This window comes from Rhodnius prolixus, unplaced genomic scaffold (genome assembly GCF_049639745.1).
Source record: "Rhodnius prolixus isolate KJV_2025 unplaced genomic scaffold, Rpr scaffold_7, whole genome shotgun sequence".
Lineage (NCBI taxonomy): Eukaryota > Metazoa > Arthropoda > Insecta > Hemiptera > Reduviidae > Rhodnius > Rhodnius prolixus.
Window position 1 is genome coordinate 21,966,826 of NW_027411582.1, and position 24,438 is coordinate 21,991,263.

Sequence of the window (24,438 nt, forward strand, 5' to 3'; positions counted from 1 at the left end):
CTATGTTGAAAAATAAAAAAGGTTTACCCCAAAAAATTAAGTAGTTTTTATTTTTGCACGGACTTTTCAAACGACTCTCGTATGTCTATTAAAGAATAAGTTAGAAGTTTGGACGTTGTTGCCATTAAAAGGTTTGCTGGAATAAACAAAAAAAATGGACGTATTTTCTTAAATGTTGGACGTTTCGGACACATTCAGAAACCAGAATGGTGAAACGTTATTTATGGATACTGCAAACTAGCATGATGAAAATTTTAAATTGCATTAATGGCATTAATATGAAATTATCTTATTGTTAAGAAGCATTAATTAAACAAAAGATTCCAAGTGTGAAATTCTGCAGAAGCCTATAAATAGTGGAAAGACCTGAAGCTGTAAGAGAGAATTATATTGCATTTTACAGTAAGATTATTTGAAAAATCTTTTATATTTCCAATTGTCTTAGTGTTAAAGCAAAGAAAATACTTAAGGAATGTGGGTAGGCCCTTCAACCTCTCTTCTGATCTGTAATACTGGAGCATGTTTCCACCAGTTTGTGATCCGTACATCAGGAAAAGTATTTAGACAATTCAGTTGAAGAATGCCAGTTATAATAACTTTTCAGGAAGTACAAAGAAACTTCGAATGTAAAATATTTTAGAGTGAGGAATGAGGTACAACGGACCTGTACGTAAAATCCTAACAAGCATTATCGATTCACTTTAGCTCCCCCAGCATCACAACGAACCAAAAAACAGCTTCAATTTTCGATTCTTAGATAAACCAGTTAATAAATAGAAAGATTATACTTATCTGGTTAAAGTATTGGGCCTTCTTATGCCCATATTCTTTTCCCAAAGTAGACATTTTTAAATTTATTGATTTTAACAAATGTATTTGCATTTCTACCTACAAATAAGTGTGACTGTGAGTTAGGGTTGCCAACTGCCCTTTTTTGGAAAGGACAGTCCTTTTTTAACACCTGGTTGTCCTTGTCCTTTCTTAAAATTAGGAAATGGCGCCTTTTGTCCTTTTTCCAGATATTAATCACACAAATCTAATTTATTTTATTGTATTTTTGATTTAAGTTCTGACTTCCGAGACTTCTTAATTTGACGAGTTGTTTTTCTAATCTAACTGAACTGAATAGGTCAACAGGTTATAGATGTAACGATGAACAAAATGCAATAAAATGGTACTGGATTTGATGATTCTGATTAATTATATTCTTATAGTAGTTGAATTCCTTTCATAATGCCGACGCTGTTTTGAGGCCCACTTTTTTGCAATTAATCACAGATTTCTGCATCAATTTTTAAAATAACCACTATTCATGGTATATCTTTCGAAAGGTGATTGTATGTAGATGTTTTTCATGAATAGTGCACGTTTTAAACTTATATAATATTTTTAAGAAAAATGAAGTTGAAGTTTTTGGAGAAAAATAAGAAACTTGCTATTTCTTATGTTTGGGCCTCAAAGTGAAATACTTGATATTATTATTTTGGAATATAAATTAGCTTATTTAAAAGGAAATTTAACCTTCTTTCTAATGAGCTTATTGAAATTACTGTAGCTTAAATAGTTTGAGAAAAATAGACAAATGTTTGCTAAAAAGTAGTAATACCTTGAAAAAACATAAAATCTTTGTGTCCTTTTTTTGGAACTTTATAAAGTTGGCAACCCTGCTGTGAGTATACATTCTAACATTATTCTGGTTTTGGAACTTTAGAAAAGGAAGTTACCTTTTAATCAAATTAACTTGGCCTGAATTTCTAATTTTTTCCTGGTGTATTTGCACTTCTACCTCCAAATAAGAGCGATTCTATATGTACATCCTAACACTGGTCTGGTTTTGGGACGTTAGACTAGTGTTAGGGACTAGATTAACTACTTTTGGCTTTAAATGGTCGGATTTAGATTTGAATAAATTGTATTTCACTCATTTAGTTTCTTTATTTATTTCTTGCAGGCTTTTTTTGATGTATTTGATCTTTTGACGTCAAAGAATGATTAGAATTGGAAAAACAGAAAACAATGTGTAGCAATTAAAAAAATTACATATTTGACTTAAACAAGGAATAGTTATTTATTTAACAAGTGTGGAAAGTAGTACTTTTCCTCACGCGAGGCAGGGTTTGCCGAGTGTGAGGAAAATACTTGACAATCGAGTTAAATATTATATTTTTTTTGCAACCATTAGATTTATTAACTAATAAAATTAAAAATTTCATTTTTACAGTCTACAAAAAGTAATTTATTTATTATAAACATTTATTGTTATATTACAATTATTTACATTACTTATTACATTTTCTGCTGTTTCTTTTATTGATGGAGTGTTTTCTAAACTGGAATTAATTGCAAGAATCCATTTTAAATTTCTATAAGTTAACACTATAACCTTTTTAACTGTTATAATTAAAAATATCTAATTATTTATTAAAGTATTATTTTTATTTCTATATTCCTTTCAATTTTTATTTTATTTTTTAATATTCGTTTTTTAATTATTTAAATAAAATAAATGTAAATAATCTTATTAGAGTTTTACAGAAAATATTTATGTTAATAACAAAACTCCTTATATCAAGGAAGCACAATAAAGTTTTTCCACACACTAGTGCGGAAAGTGACACTAATGGGAATTTTTCCCTACTAGTGTGGGAAGTTGGGCATTACACAGCTGATTTTAATTGAGTAATGAGAACTTCCCTACATGGTTGCAGAAAAAAGAATTTTCTCACTTAAGAAATTACGAAAATTACAAAATAATATGAATAAAATAGAATTATATATATCAGGATGCACCAAATTTTTATTTTAAGTAAATGCAATACTTTTTAAATTTATTTGAACTATTCTTTACTTTAGGACTCAAAACAATTACTTAAAGAGATTGTTTCTGAGAATATGTTTACAAAATAATTTAGGTAACACGATCTCTTTAAGGTATAAAATAAACAATAATATCTGCGTCATTAATAATGTGATTATTTTTAGGCTATGACTCAGTGACGTTATCAGACGGCTCCAAGATAGAAAAAAAAACGTGGTTACAGCGCTAATTTTAGGTTTGATATGACGGCAAGCCAAGAAAAATGGGCCATAGTCTTTCAGAAAATAGTAATTGCAAATAATTTTTCTTGCGGAGTTTAGAAAATGTAGGATAATCAATTCTAGAGACGTAATTTTCTCAGACATTCTGAAGGTTCTACTGGTTATTAAGGTTTTACGCCGTAAAAGGCAGACGGTGTAACACATTCTGAAGAGTATTGGTATATATTTTCTGAGTACTGGAGTATTCATGATAAATAGCGTAAGGAGATGACTGTCTGTTTGGTGCAGGTGAATTTCCATAGGTTCTCCGATAACGGCCTCTTGTACGGCCGCCGAAGACTGAGTAAACATATGCATCGCATGCACCATACAGCCGGATAGCATCTGGTAGGTTTGACAAGATACGTGTAGTATCTTTAAGTCAAGTAGTCTTCTCTCCATGGAAATCCCTAGAGAAAAGCGTTAAGACCCTACACGTTCTGAAGATAAACCAGAGAGTTAGGACACTATGGTGGACGAGCGGTTAGAGATCCTGTAAAGCTAAGAAGTATTTGTGGTAATGAATTCAATTCCCAGTCCAAGACTTTTATTTAAAGGTTAATGCTTTGTAGAGAACTTTGAAGTAAAATTTGTTTGCTAGTCGCTTCCATTCTCGATATCCAATTTACTAGTCGGAGATGTAAAAGCCCACCTGAATTTAGACATTACTTACTCCTAATGTTTTTAAAAATCTTTCTACAATAAAAATTAAAGCATTAATTTAAAAACAGCGACTAAACTTATTTAAAATACTGCGTTTAGAACACGAAAGTTGTTCCTGATTCAGATTTAAATATTGATCTAAATATTATTGACGTTCAAATTCAAGTAAAAGCAGAAAAGAGTTCAGAAGAAAAATGTAATCAAAGTAGCTGAACTTGTGGACTAACAGGACTGAAATTTGTTCTGCAATCCACATAAATTCATCTAGTAAACAAGTTTTAATTTAGTTTTAAGAATAATTGTTAATTAAAAGTGTTATAATTGTAGTAAGGGAAATTCACAAGTTGACTAAGTTGTCACAATTCTTTTTATTTTAAATCGAACCTAGAACCTATGTACGAGGGTCGTTTGAAAAGTCCGTGCAAAGTCAGAGAGATAGCACCACTGGCGGGTATCAAGGTTATGTTTAGTTAGTAGCATCTCTTGGAAGAACACACACCAAGTTTCAGCCAGATCGGTCTATTTCTTTGTGTTTGGCATTCGTTTGAATCGAGGAAGTCGAGTGATTTTCAAAAAATGGACGAAAAAGAATTTCGTGTGTTGATTAAACACTACTTTATGAAAGGCAAAACGCCTCAGGAGACTAAAGAGAAGCTTGATAAACATTATGGTGACTCTGCACCTTCGATTAGAACAGTTTATAAGTGGTTTCAAAATTTTCGGAGTGGCCATATGGGCACAAATGACGCTGAACGTTCTGGACGCCCTGTTGAGGTTACTACTCCAGAAATCATTGATAAAATCCATGATATGGTGATGGATGACAGAAGAGTGAACGTGCGTGAGATTGCTAGTGCTGTGGGCATCTCGAATGAACGGGTACATAATATTTTGCATCAACATTTGGACCATGACAAAGCTATCCGCAATATGGGTGCCGCGATTGCTCACGCTTGACCAAAAAGGAAATCGTGTGAAGTGTTGCAAGGACGGTTTGCAGCTGTTCCAGAAGAATCCGCAGGACTTTAAGCGTCGTTTCGTAACTGTGGATGAAACATTGATACATCACTGCACTCCTGAGACCAAAGAACAATCTAAACAATGGGTTACCAAAGGGGAATCTGCGCCAAAAAAGGCGAAGACCGTTCCTTCGGCCGGAAAGATTATGGCGACTGTCTTTTGGGATTCGCAAGGAATAATCCTCATCGACTATCTGGAAAAGGGTAAAACTATTACAGGTGCATATTATTCATCGTTTTTGGACCGTTTGAAAACTGAGCTGCAAGAAAAACGCCCACGATTGGCCCACAAAAAAGTCCTTTTCCATCACGACAACGCACCAGCTCACACCTCAGCCAGCAGTTGTGGTCGCAAAATTAATGGAAATAGGGTTCCAACTCGTTTCACATCCCCCCTATTCTCCAGACTTGGCTCCCTCGGACTACTATTTGTTCCCCAATATGAAGAAATGGCTGGCGGGAAAAAGATTTTATTCAAACGAGAAGGTGATTGCAGAAACGAATGGCTATTTTTCAGACTAGGACAAATCCTATTATTCGGAAGGGATCAACAAACTAGAGCAGCGTTGGACGAAGTGTATAAGCCTAAAAGGAGACTATGTTGAAAAATAAAAAAGGTTTACCCCAAAAAATTAAGTAGTTTTTATTTTTGCACGGACTTTTCAAACGACCCTCGTACTCCATTGTCCTTGGTACCGTCGTTCCATCTCCCGGATGTCCTGATGGAAGCGTTCGCCTTGTTCCGCGCTCACCGCCCCCAGATTTTCAGGAAATACATCCAAATGCGAAAATAGAAAGTGCACCTTAATACTCATGTTGCATCCAAGAATTCTGAATTTCTCAAGCATTGTGGCTACTAATTTTGCGTAGTAAGGATCTTTGGTGTTTCCTAAAAACTTCTTGGTTACATCCTATAAAGGTTTGCCAGGCTCCTCAGGTCAACTTCGTTACAATATTAAAAATAAAAGATAGTGTGAAGCAATAACGCTACTAAGACTAAAAAATTAAGACTGACTAAAAAAAAAATGGTATGTGATACAAGTAAACGGGTATCATACTTGGTATCAGGACATGCATATTACTTCAAAATGACTCAAAAACTCAAAACAGCAAAATCATTGTAGACCTGTGTAATCATTTAAACCAAATCGACTTAAACGCGATCGACTTATTGGCCACCACTGCTATATATTATACCTATATAAGGGCGCTCAAAATTATTTATTTTAAGATAAGATTTATTACTTGAATTTATTGTTCTAATAATAATGATGATGATGATTATTTGCTCCATTATCAGCATGTTGTAAACAAATTTTACTGATTTCTGTAATGTAAAACTTTAAAGTAGATTATAATTTACATATATGTATATTTTTGTATTAAATTACTATAGTAGGGATAAGGTATAAAAAAGTTGAACTTCTAAGTAATAATCACATCATTTAGTGGCTAGTATATTCACAGTGAACCTACATCAAAGTCAATCATGTCTGATCTAATGGACAAGCAAAAGATGTCTGACGATTTTATTACCAATATTGATGAAGGAGAAGATAATGTTTTACTATTTTTTGCTAGTAAAAAAGTGGTCACTCCTGTTCAGATTGTAAAACTAGAAAATGGATTTGATGTAAGTAATTAATTATTGTTTCATTGTTTTTTTGGGTTGACTGAATTCATTAGTTCAGAAGGGAAAAAGGAATGATGCCAGTTTCATTCAGGACTTTTGTTTTTTATTATTATTTTGCCAAGCTTTCGATCTAATGGCTAAGTTCATCTTCAGAGCTGTGGGACATTATTTTACAGTATACGAGGGTCGTTTGAAAAGTCCGTGCAAAAATAAAAACTACTTAATTTTTGGGGGTAAACCTTTTTTATTTTTCAACGTAGTCTCCTTTTAGGCTTATACACTTCGTCCAACGCTGCTCTAGTTTGTTGATCCCTTCCGAATAATAGGATTTGTCCAAATCTGAAAAATAGCCATTCGTTTCTGCAATCACCTCCTCGTTTGAATAAAATCTTTTTCCCGCCAGCCATTTCTTCATATTGGGGGACAAATAGTAGTCCGAGGGAGCCAAGTCTGGAGAATAGGGGGGATGTGAAACGAGTTGGAACCCTATTTCCATTAATTTTGCGACCACAACTGCTGAGGTGTGAGCTGGTGCGTTGTCATGATGGAAAAGGACTTTTTTGTGGGCCAATCGTGGGCGTTTTTCTTGCAGCTCGGTTTTCAAACGGTCCAATAGCGATGAATAATATGCACCTGTAATAGTTTGACCCTTTTCCAGATAGTCGATGAGGATTATTCCTTGCGAATCCCAAAAGACAGTCGCCATAATCTTTCCGGCCGAAGAAACGGTCTTCGCCTTTTTTGGCGCAGATTCCCCCTTGGTAACCCATTGTTTAGATTGTTCTTTGGTCTCAGGAGTGTAGTGATGTATCCATGTTTCATCCACAGTGACGAAACGACGCTTAAAGTCCTGCGGATTCTTCTGGAACAGCTGCAAACCGTCCTTGCATCACTTCACACGATTTCGTTTTTGGTCAAGCGTGAGCAATCGCGGCACCCATCTTGCGGACTAGCTTTGTCATGTCCAAATGTTGATGCAAAATATTATGTACCCGTTCATTCGAGATGCCCACAGCACTAGCAATCTCACGCACCTTCTCTCTTCTGTCATCCATCACCATGTCATGGATTTTATCAATGATTTCTGGAGTAGTAACCTCAACAGGGCGTCCAGAACGTTCAGCGTCACTTGTGCCCATATGGCCACTCCGAAAATTTTGAAACCACTTATAAACTGTTCTAATCGAAGGTGCAGAGTCACCATAATGTTTATCAAGCTTCTCTTTAGTCTTCTGAGGCGTTTTGCCTTTCATAAAGTAGTGTTTAATCAACACACGAAATTCTTTTTCGTCCATTTTTTGAAAATCACTCGACTTCCTCGATTCAAACGAATGCCAAACACAAAGAAATAGACCGATCTGGCTGAAACTTGGTGTGTGTTTTTTAAAGAGATGCTACTAACTAAACCTAACCTCGATACGCGCCAGTGGTGCTATCTCTCTGACTTTTCAAACGACCCTCGTAGTTATAATAACTGTGTTACAATGTATATTGTATTAAGATGTGTACTACTAGTGATAGTTTAAGAGTTTTATTTGTTCTTTTGTTCGATTGACACGCTTTAAAAGTATTTTAGCCATGTTGTAACATTTAATATTGGTCGTCTTTGGTAATTTTGGGATGTTTGTTTACAAAGAAAAACATCTGCCTTTCTTGTTCTTTAGGATTTATGCTTTATTTTGTGTTTTCTTAACTCATTTCATTGTAAGAGGCACTATTTATATTTTGAGCCTAATAATAATAAAAAAAACAGTAATTTGTCATTGAAAATGACTTTATTGTTTTTCAAAATATTCTCCTTTATGATCTATACACTTCTGCAAGCGTTCGAACCACTTGTCAAAGCATTTTTTTCCATTCCGCTTGAGACACCTCCAAAACATGGTTTTTGAATGCATCAACGGCTTCTTCTGACGACGAAAATCGTTGTCCACGTAATTTATTCTTGACGTTCGGAAGCAAAAAGCACTCCTGTCTTGATAATCCACGTCGAAAGTCGTAATAAATCATTGCACGAAAATTTTCACGAGTTAATTCCATTTTTTCGCTGAGACACAATTTTCAAGTGACTGTAAACAACACAAATCGCGCTCAAATAACAAAACGTTCTGAAGAAGGTTATGGTCAAAAATGTCGAAACTTTCAAGTGAAAACGTCAGATAGCACCTGACAACACTCAGTGTTGCCAAGGCTCAAAATATAAGTAGTGCCCTTTAAAGTAGGTTGACAATTTCTTTTAATCAAACATACACATATCTTAATTAATTGTAATATACATATATTTTAACTGAGTATTTTCTTTCAGCTAAATGATGACGATAACGAGGTCATGGTTGGAATTATTTTAAATGAGAATAGCCGCATATTGGCCATGGTTATTTACCAAGTAAATGATGAGAAATGCGAACTTTCTTGTGATGTAATGAAAAAAGTACAGATTTTTATGGCCGACCGTATATTGCACACGATATTATCGAAGAAATGTCCGGACACTGAAGTGCCAAATAAGAAGTTAGTTAAGATGGGTTTAAAAGTACTTGGCAACATTGACGAATTGATAAATGATGAAGATATTCCTAGTAGTGTTCATGTATTTACCAACTGTAAATATTTATTTTCAACATTTGCATTTATGGATAAAAAAAATGTAAATATTTTTATTTATTATGGATTATATATATTTCGGGATAAAGAATAAGTGCTCCCAAAATTACTGCCGCAATGTGTAGCTTTTTATGCTCCCAAAGAACTCGTAACGATTCATAAGAAGGTCATTCAGGTCATAATTATGATTTTGAATTTTTCACCATTGAAATACATCGTTTTTTTAAAATGCTATTCGCATTTTTATTTTAAAAAAAGTTTATCTGATTTTGAAGTTACATCAGTAACAATTCAGGTTTACCAGGACGCGTATATTTCTTATTTAAGCATTTTTTCATGAATTTAAGATTATATGATTATAAACTGCTCCACAAAAAAAGTGGCGCACTTTGAAAAAAGCGTTTATTTTTTGTTTTATCACATTTTGGGCAAAGATTATTAGTTTTAATAATTTTCATAAACTGTCAGGGAACAATTAATCGAATCAAGGTCCTAAGTTTCACGTAAATAGAGAAGCAACTCCTCGTTTAATCCCCTTCAGTCTTTTTGTGTAAACAACATGATCTTCACCTCAACGGTAAATAAATTTATTGACCTCTACAATTGCGTTTCGACTTTTTTCAAGCTGAAAGCATTGCAAACTCTGAATTACAGCAGAGCAAGTGGCCCGTATTATTGCATTAGTTGAGGATGGACGGAGTCAGCGGTACGCAGCTCGAACGTTAGGGTTGCCTGAGACCACCGTCCGTAGAGCCATCCATTGTTACCAGGAGACAGGCCTCTGCACTCGCAGACAAGGTTCGGGTCGACCAAGAGCCACAGAAGCACTTGATGACCGATTTATCAGAATTCTCACTCTAAGAAATCGTACATCAACTGCTTCTGAAACAGCTCAAACACTGCTTACTGTTCGTGGAGTTTCACTCAGTGCCGAAACCGTATGAAGAAGGTTTTGCTGAAATGAATTTACGCTCTAGGAAGCAAGCCACGGGACCATTGCTCACCGTAGACCATCGGAGAGCCCGTCTAGAGTTCGCTAGGGAACACCGCAACAGGTCTGAGAACGATTGGAGAAACGTTCTCACTTCAGACGAGTCCCGTTTTGCTCTCTATGCACCTGATGGGTTTACCCAGTTTGCCGAAGGCCTGGGGAGCGCTACGCTCCGTGCAATATTTCTGGTAGACTACCATTCGGAGGTGGTTCAGTGCTGGTGATGGCTGGGATTTCTATGGAGGCTAAGACTGAGCTCCACGTGTTCAACAGGCCAATCTTGAATGCAGATTTGTATGTGAGGGAAATTTTGCAGCAATATGTGATACCCTATGCACCATTTATTGGGGAGAATTTTATTTTTATGCGAGATAATGCCCGACCACACACTGCCGCCTGTGTTGTTCAATATCTACAGGACACTAGCATTCGTGTTTTGAGGTGGCCAGCACGCAGCCCGGATTTAAATCCAATTGAACATCTTTGGGATGAGCTGGGTAGGCGATTAAGATGGAGAAATAATCCTCCCAGGAGCTTAGAAGAGTTGCGAGGTGCTCTGGTGGAGATATGGGAGGAATTAACACAAGATTTCGTGAGAACTTTAATAAGGAGTATGCCGAGGAGGTTGGATGCAGTAATGCGAGCAATACACGTCACTAAAATTCTTTTTCTCTTTTTTTTTTTTTTTTTTTTATTCCGGGTAGTTTACAACCTATGCGGTCATATTCCCGATACCCAATAGCCAGCGCTCTCTATCTTCCCAGTCTCCCTCTCTCAATCCCCTCGCTGCCATCGCCTGTTCCACCCCCTCCATCCACCGCCTCCTAGGTCGGCCCCGTTTCCTCCTTTCCTGTGGAGTGAAGCTGTGGATTCTCCTGGGCCAGCGATCTTCATCCATCCGCATTAGGTGGCCATACCATTTCAGATTTTGGTCTCTATTGTATAGAGAATGGTCTTTTCGACTTTGGCTTTCTCCCTAATTTCGGAGTTGGGAACTCGCTGGAGCCTGGATACACCACAACTCCTCCTCCAAAAGTCCATTTCCAGGGCTAACAGGCTACCTTCAGCTCTTCTGGACAACGTCCAGTTTTCTGCTGCGTATGTGGCTACACTTTCCACAAATGAGTGGTAAATTTTCCTTTTTGTTTTTATTCCTATTTCCTTGCTCCAGAGGGTCGCGTTTAATGCATTCATAATTTTCTTGCCATTATTTACTTTGTGTTCAATGTCTGTCTCACTTGTTCCTGTAGATGACAGCCAGTACCCAAGATATTTAAATTCCTTACTTGGATATAGCATCCAGCCGTCTATCTCTACCGGAACGGGAGGAGCATTGAACACCATGTATTCAGTTTTCTTTTTGCTAACGCTTAGTCCCCATCTGGAATACTCGGCTATTAACTTCCTAAACATGTAGCTCACATCCTCTGCCTCTGACGCTATTATTACCTGGTCATCGGCGTATTTCTCTTTTTTAATCGGAAGAAATACATTTTTTTCCAAATTCATTTTTTGCTGGGAAGTACTTTTTTGTTAAATTAAAGGTTTTCATTTCTTTTAGATCATTTTTTATTTTATTTTAGCCTTCCCGTAACTTTATACATCTTATATTTGCTAACTAAAATAAAATGTAGAACAAAAAAGTTTCAGAGAAAAAAAAACCGCATTTTTAAAGTGCGCCACTTTTTTTGTGGAGCAGTGTATATATATTTAAGATTATATATTATTATTATATTATTATTATATTGCCCGGGAGCCTTTCTAGACATTTCTCAAGCATTTGATCGGGTATGGCATCCGGGTCTTCTGTGGAAACTTAAGGGCATCCTTCCTTCAACTTACTACCTCATCTTAAAATCATACCTTGCTGATCGATATTTCATGGTTGTACAAGGCACTTCTTTTTCTCCTATATATCCTATTCTTGCCGGTGTCCCACAAGGGAGTATTCTCGCACCCCTCCTCTGTACAATTTACACTGCTTACCTTCCACTGCATCCAAATACTGCTACCTTTACCTTCGCTGACGACACGGCCATTTTATCGTCTGACAATGATCCTGTCATGGCAACTCGCCATCTTCAATCCCATATTAATATCCTAGAACCCTGGCTACGAAAGTGGAGAATTAAGGTAAATCAACAAAAATCCAAACATATAGTTTTCACACTAAACCGGAAAACCCTCCCTTCGATATATTCCAACCATATTGCTCTTCCTACCGTTACAAAAGTACGTTACCTTGGACTTCACCTCGACAAGCGACTAACCTGGAATCCTCATACTCGACTAAAACGAACTGAGTTAAATAACAGATATAAACTATTAAAAAAAATTACTAGACAAACGTTCAAAACTGACACTACGTAACAAAAGGCAGCTGACACATTACTAGCCCCTATATGGACATATGGAATAGAACTGTACGGGACAGCCAAACACTCGAACCTTCATCGTATCCAATCCCTTCAATCCAAAATCCTTCGAACCCTAGTCAATGCTCCTTTCTACGTCTCTAACCATAATATCCCTTAAAATTCCCTTCGTCTCTGTCCTCGCCAAATCCCGTTACATAAAATTCCATTCCCAACTATCCACTCACATAAATCCTTTAGTCCAAGCCCTCTCAACCTCCACCCTCCCAACTAATCCTCCACGACGGTTGAGGCGTCGGTGGCCTCGCGACCATCTGCGAATGTAGCGTCGGCTGTCTAGTGTGACAGTCGTGATTCTCCTGCTATTATGGCATATTACGACTGTTATCGCTGGATGGCCGTCGCTCCTGTTAGTCATGACAATGTGTGCTTGTTTGCTTAGCACACTCTATTATCGACCATCTGTTTTGCTTGTTACATTGCTTTCTGTGCAGTTGTAAAAATCTAAATAAAGATTATAACAAATTTTATTTTTCTTTTTATAGATTGACAATTTTTTAGCCAGATGCACTAAGTTTTACTATGAAATAAACAAATTACCATTTCGCAAACACTACAAAAAGATTTATGAAGATAAAAAATGGTTAGTTATGTTGGTTTTGCGTTTTTAGTAAAGTTGTATCGTTTTAAAAATTAGATTATAATCTAAAGGATTGTTTTGTTAATTCTTCTACTTTAAAGTCTTGTCAACACTTGATGCCATTAGAGCCTGTAGCTTTTTTCAGAGATCTGCTAGCCTCTAACCGGAGTATTATCTCGTAAAAAAGACTGTAAACTTAATGCAAAAATCTTAGGTCTGACAGCTGCATTCAAACCTGTAATCTTCTTGTGGGTATCTAAATGTTTACCTAACGATGCTAATAATTATTATCCAGTTACCTAGTAAAAAGATTGGGTGCGCTAATAGCCTTAGATACGAGGGTCGTTTGAAAAGTCCGTGCAAAAATAAAAACTACTTAATTTTTTTGGGTAAACCTTTTTTATTTTTCAACATAGTCTCCTTTTAGGCTTATACACTTCGTCCAACGCTGCTCTAGTTTGTTGATCCCTTCCGAATAATAGGATTTGTCCAAATCTGAAAAATAGCCATTCGTTTCTGCAATTACCTCCTCGTTTGAATAAAATCTTTTTCCCGCCAGCCATTTCTTCATATTGGGGAACAAATAGTAGTCCGAGGGAGCCAAGTCTGGAGAATAGGGGGGATGTGAAACGAGTTGGAAACCTATTTCCATTAATTTTGCGACCACAACTGCTGAGGTGTGAGCTGGTGCGTTGTCGTGATGGAAAAGGGCTTTTTTGTGGGCCAATCGTGGGCGTTTTTCTTGCAGCTCGGTTTTCAAACGGTCCAATAACGATGAATAATATGCACCTGTAATAGTTTTACCCTTTTCCAGATAGTCGATGAGGATTATTCCTTGCGAATCCCAAAAGACAGTTGCCATAATCTTTCCGGCCGAAGGAACGGTCTTCGCCTTTTTTGGCGCAGATTCCCCCTTGGTAACCCATTGTTTAGATTGTTCTTTGGTCTCAGGAGTGTAGTGATGTATCCATGTTTCATCCACAGTGACGAAACGACGCTTAAAGTCCTGCGGATTCTTCTGGAACAGCTGCAAACCGTCCTTGCAACACTTCACACGATTTCGTTTTTGGTCAAGCGTGAGCAATCGCGGCACCCATCTTGCGGATAGCTTTGTCATGTCCAAATGTTGATGCAAAATATTATGTACCCGTTCATTCGAGATGCCCACAGCATTAGCAATCTCACGCACCTTCACTCTTCTGTCATCTATCACCATATCATGGATTTTATCAATGATTTCTGGAGTAGTAACCTCAACAGGGCGTCCAAAACGTTCAGCGTCACTTGTGCCCATATGGCCACTACGAAAATTTTGAAACCACTTATAAACTGTTCTAATCGAAGGTGCAGAGTCACCATAATGTTTATCAAGCTTCTCTTTAGTCTCCTGAGGCGTTTTGCCTTTCATAAAGTAGTGTTTAATCAACACACGAAATTCTTTTTCGTCCATTTTTTGAAAATCACTCGACTTCCTCGATTCAAACGAATGCCAAACACAAAGAAATAGACCGATCTGGCTCTGGCTGAAACTTGGTGTGTGTTCTTCCAAGAGATGCTACTAACTAAACATAACCTCGATACGCGCCAGTGGTGCTATCTCTCTGACTTTGCACGGACTTTTCAAACGACCCTCGTATATCCAAGCGCCCCCAAAAAAATTAAATAAGTATTTTAAAGTAAAAAAATAAATGTAGGGAAGCGATTGGCTCAGAGGTTGTTTGTTAGTAATGGTAGTATTGATAAAGTCTTCAGATCCAAATCCAATTGCCAGGTCTCAGATGTCTTTTTATAAATTAAAAACCATAAAAGTAAATGTTTTGCAGTATTGGACGCTATCTAACCATGGAAGAGACTGATATGGAAATGGCTTATCAAGAGAATGATCAAACTAAGAAGGCCTTCTACGATTCCAAAGACTTTGAAGGGTATGTAGGCACAGTTAACTAAATATATCTAAATGGAATTAATAATTCAAAATTACTACATTTCTTTTCGTATGGACTGATTTACACAACTATAAGGAAAGGTTAATTTTGGAAATTTCAATCATGTATTGGATCTCAATTATTATGTCTTATCCAGAATTTTAACCAGAATATACGCAATTTTACAAAGATTTCGCTTAGCTCTTTTAAAACTCTTTGCCAAGATCTAACCGCTATGTTTTTCTTAGCGATTTATTGCTTTTATATATACTATTCTTAGTTCAACGTTCTCCTTGTATTGAACTACATTCATCTACAAATTGAAGGCTCAACAAAGCTTGCAAATCGATACCAAACTGCAATACCATGTGTAGATTGAGCAAATTTATTGGGATTGGACTTCAGCATTAAAGATTTTTTTGCTAATTTCAAACTTTTTTTTAATGTAAGTCAGAAATGTTAGATTTATATGTCATTTAGTAAAATTTTTAGTGAAGGTACAATGCAGTAAAGCAATACAAAAAAATAAAAACAAATAAATAAGTTGTTTTGATAGTTATTTGATCTTATTGTTTACTTAGACCTGTAGAGCCAAGTGAGACCCTGCCAGCACCCCCAGTGATGAAACTAAACTCCTATGTATTCAAGGAAAGTTGGGTGCCTGTCTGGTACCCGTTGCTTTTTCTAAATATACTGAAGCAAGCTTTGCGTAGAACCTGTCTAGGTAGGATGTATTCTCCTCTTGCACCTTATAACTGCCGCCTCTTCAGGAAGCGTAGGGTTCTCCATCCATGTCAAGCTCACTACATGTTATGAGATTAGCCAAACTCTCCAGAGCAACTCCAGGAAGATCAGTCAGCCAGCAGATTGGGATGATCATCCCCTAAAAAGCCTCACCACACTCTTTCCATCCAAGAGAAGGCATTGTGGCTGTACATATATCCTCCTCTTCTACTACAAGACCTTTAAAAAACCCTTTCTGGGCTGATCAAATTCCTTCCCAAGCCTTCGGCGTTTACTGGAAAAGACTAGTTAGTCCGAGAAGGAGTCCAGTACATAAGAGGTACCGATTTCAGAGCCATTCCTGCGCTATCCATCCCTCGAATCGCCTTGGAATTGCTAAGAAGAGAACAGAGTAGTAGTTTAAAAATATCCTGCAACCTTCCTTCGCTTTTCCCAAGCATTTTCTAGATATCTTTTTGAGTATAACTCCGTTTTACCCACCTCTCACTAAAATGGAAAGTTGTGAGATTGAAGTTTCCAATACCAGCTCTTTTAGCTTGCTTCTTTATTTTTATTCATTACAAGTAAGTATAGATTGGTTTTGGCTTCCCCGAGCAGTTGAATATTTCGTAAATTATAATCCTGAGTGCAATATTGAAGTTGCATGCGTAAGACATATCTTCTTGATTTAAGAGTAAGCTTGAAGAGGAAGCTTTTAAGCTATAGAGGCGGCTAACATCGGCTTTTAAGTCGATTATGTGTGAATTATTTCAAGTTGGTAAAGTTGAAAAGTGAAATTATCACATTGAATTGAGTTCCAAAACAAAAAATAGAATTCAAGGTCATGTGTTGCACTTGCAGAAAATGCCCACAAGTATTAAGTATTCACAATTTTCTTTATTGGTCCAGATAAATAATAATAAAATTACGGTTACAGGATTGTAGAAGCATTTGTGTGCACAGAGATCAAGGTTCAAGAATCAAAAGACAGTTTAATCAAAAGTTATCTTCATCCCGGTAATATTTTAAAAAAAATGAATTATATTTTTAATTATATCCTTGGCGTTTTTATTGGTAATGCTGTGGATTTAATTTGTATCTATGAAATGTCATCTATTCAATAAGTACAAGTATGTAACCAATAAGCAATTAACATATTAATGAAAAAAGCGACATAATAATATTTTGTACGCATATTGTATTCTATGTATCCACTCACTGTATTTAATAAAGCAAAAGAGTTCAAATTCACTTGAATGTTAATTGGTGCCCGCAACTTTAAAATTTAAATCAATTAATTTTATTAGAAGATATGAAGACCAACAGCTGACGGTGGCTGGTTGTCAGGTGGTGCAAATCCACAGAAGAAGAGCAGATCTGTCACAAGGAGGTATATAATATACAGCATTTCATGCTTAAACAGTTGATCTGAGCGAAAAATGGTAGAGGAAAAATTTTGTTGCCCGTCACCTCTAGTTTCAGAATATGTGACTTGATTTTAGATTCATAATCGCATACGCGGCTGACGCGCGACCAAAATTAAGGGTTCGCAGTTGACCCCCATTTTCATATACACACTTTTAAAGAGTATAAAAAGTTTTGAAAGAAACCGGAAACCGCAATTCGATATCTTTAAAATTAAAGGTGCTAGGCCATTTCAAAATCTGATATTTATTAATCATATTTCAATTTTTTAACTTGTTATCAAAGAGAAAGAAGAGCACGCGATAGGTCATTTTTATGTATGTTTTCATCCCCTTTCTACTGAAAATATTGCCAAGGCAGTAAAGCTAGTATTTTTCTTAATATCGGGGGAAATAAGTAGTTTTCCGAGTGATTTTTCTAAGAAAAATCAAATGTTAAGAGCTTTAGATGTTCTCAAGCATACACAAAATGGTTAAAAAATAATTTTACATCTGTTACAAACAAGAAGATTTAATAATTATTTGGTCATTTTGGGAGAGTTGCGTTTAATTACCAACAGAAAATTTGGAAACCTCCTGCCAAATATTTAAGTGATCAATTTCTTTCATTTAAAGGATTAAAACTTATTCCTCAATTTATGAAAATAATGCACTTTACGCAGCATGTACTGTGCCTTCAAAGGTGCCTCCTCAGATACATAGAGAGCAGTTGATAACCTCCTGGCTAACCTGGCTTGCGAGCCCCAGAGGAGGCACCTTTAAAGGTATGAAATGCATTTGAGCCGACTTAAAATGAACACCCTGTATATACATAAAACATCATATATAAGAAGTAAAGTAATTGTCTATTTTTTCAGGCAGACTTTACGTCAAAACTACCAAATTAGGTGTCGTGAACGGAGGCGACTAGTAAACATACTTTACAATATATATTTTTCATGGTTTTTGGGTTGACTGATTCATTAATGCAGAAGGGATGAAAGAATAATGCTAATTTCAGTCATGATTTTTTAGAAATATTTAGCCAAGCTTTCGTCCTAGTGACTAAAGTCATCTGCAGGGCTGTGGAACATATTTTACAGTACAGTCATAATAATTGCGTAGTAAGAGGGTTTAATATCATTTTTTTGTAATAAAACAATACATATTATTTAGGCGCCACGGTAGCCGAGCGGGTTAAAAGGCGAGACCTGCAAAGCTAATATGCATTGTGGTACTGGGTTCGATTCCTGGTCTTGGGATTCCTGGTCTTGGCCTTGGATTTTATTTAATGGTTAAATGAGAAATAGTAAAGTACGTTTGCTATTCGCCTCCGTCCACGACACCTAGTAAATGGTAGTTGGATGTTAAGCCCCGCCTGAAAAAATAGGCGATTACTTTACTTTACTTTTCATATTATTTAATAAAATTTAAATTTAACTTTTCTTGGCTAAGTAGAATGTCATTTTCAAAAGCAGTAAAAGCTAATTATTCTTCATTTATCTCGGAACAAATGGTTTAGACATTACGCTGCAATGAAATATAAATTCTAGTCGCCACTGCTCCCAGAAACAGCGGGACATTACATTCTGCTTAGAAATACAATGAGCAAGCACTTAATTTATAATGTAGCAAACAACATAAAGCCACAAAATGTGATCAACATAAACAGAAATTAATCAATTAAAACTAGTTTTGCGTTGTTTTATTATAATTTTTCAACAACTATTTCAAAGTGTAAAACTATTAGTGAGCATTATACAATATTTGTACGTTTTCTTTAGAATATAATTAATTTTTCTTTTATTTAGCAACAGTTTATTGCAGGGCTGACTCGTTATTTTACCACCTTGTTGTCACTTACTGTTGTCCCTGCAACATTGCAGGACCGTTTTAATTATCTCACTCGCTAAAGGCCATTATACTAAACCTTAATTTGCATGCAATTCCACTTAATTTACAAGGTTTAATATTAATTTGTTGTGATGTGCTACACGGTTTCTCTGTTTTTTCTTTGACCCTATTAGATAAAATTATTATCAACATTTCAATTTCTACTTTTTTATCAGAAATATCAGTTTGAAATTCCCTTAGATCCAAAAAAGCAGTTCTTCCAAATTGATCCATGCGTCTATGGATGTCTTCTGGCTGTAGAGGGTGAGCACAATATAACTCAAAAATGAAACATAACTGTAAGTTCAAATTTGATATTTAATTTAGATATCATCAGCATCATCATCATCATTCAGTACAAACTGAAAGAATGATAAACATTTGGGAAAGGAAGATATTCAGAAGAATACGAGGTGTGGCTATTAAATAACGAGACTGATACAGAAGAACTGTGCATGCGCCAAATCCTAACGACCGACAGCTGTGCAGCGTAAAGCCTTCTCTTTCGATTGCAGCGTCTCACGTGTTTGTAGAGAAATCTGTATCAAAACTTGATAAAACCGCTACTGAAACTTATCCTTTATTAAAAGAAGTTGATGGCGATGAATATTAATCACGTGCGCGAGTTTTTGAGTGGTTCAAGCGTTTCCAAGATGGCCGAGAAGACGTCGGAGATGATAACCGCCCGGGTCGCCCTTCCACATCCAAAACGGATGAAAATATCGATTATAATTAATCAACATTACTACCGGTGAGGAGCATTGCTCAACTCCGTGAAAGAGTAAGGAAAAAAGACCCGATTTGTGGAAGAACCAAGTCACAGGATTGTCCACCAAGACAACGCTCACACTGCATTGTCTGTCAAGACGTTTCTAGCCAAGTAAGAACATCCCAGTTTTAGGACAACCGCCTTATTCGCCAGTCCTGGCCCCCCCCATGTGACTTTTATCTTTTCCCCAAAATCAAATCTGCATTAAAAGGAACACGATTTCCAGTCCGTTGAAGCTGTGAAAGAAAAAGCGGCACGCGTCATGCAGGAGCTCACAGAAAAAGACTTCCAGCACTGTTTCGAACAATGGTAAATTCGCATGGTGCGTTGTAGGGATAGAGGAGGGGTTTATATTGAAGGTGATAATAACTAAATATGTATAAATTTAATATAAAATGTTTTACAGCAATAGTCTCGTTATTTAATAGACACACCTAGTATACTGGACCTAATAGCGATCACTGTTGAACGCTAATTCAATCAAATTTACAACGAACCAGTCCCTGGTAGTCTTTCCAAGCCTGAAAACCAGCCTGAAAGCAGTATTCTTAAAAGACTATTGAAAGGAAAACCGGGTGACGCCCACGATAATTAGAAGATGGAGGCGACACATCAAGAAAGTAGGGTGGAGTAGAATTGTGAAGAACGCCTAAGCTCTTGAAGTACTATAGCACCATAGAAAAGAAACTTTTTCATTCTAAAGATTCAATGAACAGTATTGATGGGCAAAATATTAAAACTGTCCGGTAGGACAGTTGTATAAGGATTGATCGTCAAAAAGTGCACGAAAAAGCGTAACGTTAAAAAACACCCAACTTTGACAATTTTTTTCTCTTTTTCTATAAAAGATAAAATTCCCAAATTTTCTTTAAAATATAGGGCAAACCCTCCTTTATAACTGTAATTTTTTTTGCAACCCCCCAGACCTAATAGATTTTGAGAAAAAAGTTGCCGAAAATGAGCAAAAACGGCATTTTCAGAAATTGTTGTTGTTCTTCTTCTTCTTCTTCTTGTTGTTGTTGTTACCTTTTTTGTAAACTACGTAGCGCCTAAACGCGAGAACCGATTTTCATGAATGAGATGACATTCGATTCGGAATTTTATGTAGATGTGCCTTTTGGGGGTCTCGACGCTGTACACCGAATTAGAGAGGAGTTAGCCCCCTTTATGTAAGGCCCCCTTCAAAATTATTATTACTAATTACTCTGTAAATCTTCGCCCGATTTTGATAAAATTTGGTAGGATGATAGAGTTAGGGCTCCCCTACGTAACGTTAAAGCGGCGACCTGCTCTTACACTAGTTAAGGGGAAGTATAGCAATCGTTTCAAATTATCGACAAGTGAACTGATTTTCATGAATGAAGTGTCATTCGAATCGAAATTTTGTACAGATTTGCGCTTTAAAAGTCTCGTCGCTACGCCTCATATGGAGGGGAGTTTGCCCCACCCAAGTAAGGCCGTTTCTAAAACTATTATTACCAATATTTCTATAACGCTTTGTCCGATTTTGATAAAATTTAGCACGAAGAAGTGATTAAAGCTCCTCTACATGGCTGTGAAGTGCCATCATGCTCTTACACCTACTAAGAGGAAGTACTGAAATCGTTAAAATTATCAATGGGTGAACCTATTTACATTAATGAATTGTCGTTCGATTCAAAATCTTTGCCTCTTTGCCTTTTAGGGAGAAGTACTGTAATCGCCCGTTTATTTTTCTTACTCCTCTTAAAAGGAAGGTCTGAAATCGCAGTTTAAATTTGCTTTTTACGTACAAATACCTTCCTATTTTATATAAAAAGGCTTTCTCAAAAAAATTGTTATTGAGGATGGTTTGGGGACCGCAACTATAATCATTCTTTAAAAAGATCTCTCCAGTGGTAGTTACGGTTCCTACTTAACACCTTATCAGGTTATAATGTTAGAATTGCTTATTCCAAATTTAAAAAAAACAGTAAAGCAGATATGTAACTTAGCAAAATAGACAAAAATGAAAATCTATCCAAAAGGTACAAAAATCTCCTTAACAAAAACTTACAGTTTAAAAAGTTAAGTATAAGGGTTGATTAAACGCCAAAAGGTACACAAATCAGCAAGTACCCAACATTTCATTCAAGCTTAGTTGATATAATTTAAGTAATTTTGCTGCATTAACTTTTCCTTCACATTTTTTAGAATTTATTAGATGTCACAGAACCTTATGCTGGCCATTTTCATCTACAAAAAATTTGTTCAAGTAGCACTGTAGATTGACTGTAATATCTATTAATCTATAATAATCAAACTATTAATTACAGGTTAAAAAGAAAACGTTATAAAAAATAAAAAAAATTACGAGGCTACAAAATTTAAAAACTTTTTTTAAAAAATGCTTACACCAACATACATCAATGATTTCGATTATTTTATTTTTAATAAAAATCGTCTGTTTAAGTTCATTCTTCGATTAAAGTAATTGTTACTTTATGTAGTAGTCAAACGTTTATAATAATAGGTAATAATTATCTGGCTTTATAGAAAATAATATAGTTTTCTTCAATCACACTCTCAATGTAGCTGTTCTTCTCACAATGTTATATATATGTTATGTAATATAAAATAAATAAGTATTGCATACTTTTAGGACAGCTAATTATTCCAGTATTTTACTGTAAGTAAAATTAAATTACAATAGAGAAATGAATAATTGTTGAATAATCTACTTGTTATTAACTGTGTGTTATTTGTGCTCACGAATATTTCGGTTAGACGAATTCAAGTCTGAAATATTGTTTTAAATCCTCCGTGATTCAAATTTAAACAGTAGCCGACTCTAACTTTGTCTTTTTCTACTTTAACATGCATGTATAAGATGTGACAACTTCAGAATAAAGGGCATATTAAAGATAAATCAGAAGAATAATAATTATTTGGAATAGAGTTAAAATAAAGTACCTATTTAAAAACGAAGATATAATATACATTTTATCATAATTATAACCAAATAATATTATGAACGAACAGGCCAGCATAAGGGTCTGTGACATCTAATAAATTCTAAAAAATGTGAAGGAAAAGTTAATGCAGCAAAATTACTTAAATTATATCAACTAAGCTTGAATGAAATGTTGGGTACTTGCTGATTTGTGTACCTTTTGGCGTTTAATCAACCCTTATACTTAACTTTTTAAACTGTAAGTTTTTGTTAAGGAGATTTCTTTATAACTGTTAATCATTTTAGAATTCATTGATGAATAAAACATAAATCATTATTTTAATAAAGATACATTCATCTATAAAACAGTTCTACAGGGAAATTTAACTGTTATGTTCGTATAAGTTATTAATAGTGAATGTTGGGCTTCACCCTAATAACGGTAATGAGGGCTTCGTATTTATGGATAAAGTTATGTAACCTAGGTTTGGTAGCTTTCAGTTGGTACTTAGTATTGGTACCGTTTACCCAGAAAATGCTATTGTTAACATAAAATAAGTACAGAATGGTTTGTAATGTCACTGGTACAATTACAAACAATACTGCACGATATTATTTAATATAGTAAATATTACAGGGCATACAACATCCCTAAAACCTCCTACTTATTTCGTAATCTTTGACTTATTTAATTAACCATTATTAAGCAGACAATAATGTTTATACTAGTATTCTATTATTTGAAGTATTAGTAATTCAATTGTGTTCATATATAAGCACCTCCCCGAGTGCATTCATCAGACTGGAAATAGGTCGGAGATATATAAAGCTTTTTTTTTCTTTTGGGGGGGGGGGGGAATGCCAACAGGCACCGTCCGCCGAGGCGGGTGTGTGGGGCTTCACCCACTAAAAACCCCCTCTTTTCCAGGTGAGTTTCCTCCACGGCACCACCATAAGGTATTTCTTCGGGGAGGCACCTCGTATATTATTCGTCACCTTTTACAAACAGATAGTTCCTATCTTTCGATCCTCTCCAGATCCTTCCTCTTTACCCTTAAAATCCTCCTAATATTCAAGGCGATGACATGCCAATTTTCTTTGCGTCCTAGCATTGCCATCATCAGCGTTTCCGGGACAATAACTCCTGTAATGTCCATAATGTTTTTCCTTTCTACCTTCCACCGCACGCAGTCAAAGAGTGTGTGCTCAGCGTCGTCTCTGGGTGAGTCACCGTATATACAAGCACCATCAGGGCGTTTTCCCATGCGGGCTAAGTATATCATGAAACAGCCATGTCCTGTAAGGATTTGGGTCATGTAAAAGTCGACCTGACCGAACTTCCTTGTGGCCCATAGTAATGGATCTGCAATCAATCTGGCCGTCCATCTTCCCCGGCTCTCGTTGGCCCATCGGGCAGTCCACTCCTGTTCTACATGAGCTTTGGCTAATTCTTTAGCAGTCCCTGCATCCACGCCTTCTTCCTTTCTCAATAGATAAGCTTTCTTCCTTGCGGAGGCCATTAGATCTAAAGTATTAGATCTAAAGTAGATATAAAGCTTAAAGTCGTCAAACGTACGAGTATGTGCTAAGTTGGTATGGCACCTTCCTGAATATGGCGGATGATAGGTTACCACAGCAAAATGTTCACTGAGATTATTCAAATTGAAAAAAAGAATTTCGTCCTGCCATTTAATTGATTCTCAGTCTTGAAGTCTGCCCTTTCCACGATCAGTTTTGACCATTTATTAGTAAATAGCAATGTCTCGTACTTTTTTTCACCATGTAAACGACAAAATTCAGGCATTCGATAA

At 36.0% G+C, this 24,438-nt stretch overlaps 1 protein-coding gene and 1 long non-coding RNA gene across 2 annotated transcripts in view; one reads left to right on the forward strand and one right to left on the reverse strand.

The window, feature by feature from the left end:
• Window positions 1-24,438, reverse strand: part of LOC141447178 (uncharacterized) — a 449,287-nt gene that overhangs the window by 202,297 nt on the left and 222,552 nt on the right. The gene's annotated exons all lie outside the window — the stretch shown is intronic.
• LOC141447174 (uncharacterized) lies at window positions 6,137-17,458 on the forward strand. Its single transcript, XM_074114454.1, has 5 exons — window positions 6,137-6,393; window positions 8,699-9,040; window positions 12,909-13,006; window positions 14,827-14,928; window positions 16,589-17,458. Exons 1-5 carry the CDS (start codon window positions 6,250-6,252, stop codon window positions 16,773-16,775), a joined length of 873 nt encoding a protein of 290 aa, XP_073970555.1. The 5' UTR covers window positions 6,137-6,249; the 3' UTR covers window positions 16,776-17,458.

What these genes read in the sequence shown, in the direction of transcription:
- LOC141447174 (XM_074114454.1), top strand. Translation starts at nt 6,250, where the DNA reads ATGTCTGATCTAATGGACAAGCAAAAGATGTCTGACGATTTTATTACC. An exon ending in ATTTATGAAGATAAAAAATG is followed by an intron (nt 13,007 to 14,826) that starts GTTAGTTATGTT and finishes AATGTTTTGCAG; the next exon opens with TATTGGACGCTATCTAACCA. An exon ending in GATTCCAAAGACTTTGAAGG is followed by an intron (nt 14,929 to 16,588) that starts GTATGTAGGCAC and finishes TTACGGTTACAG; the next exon opens with GATTGTAGAAGCATTTGTGT.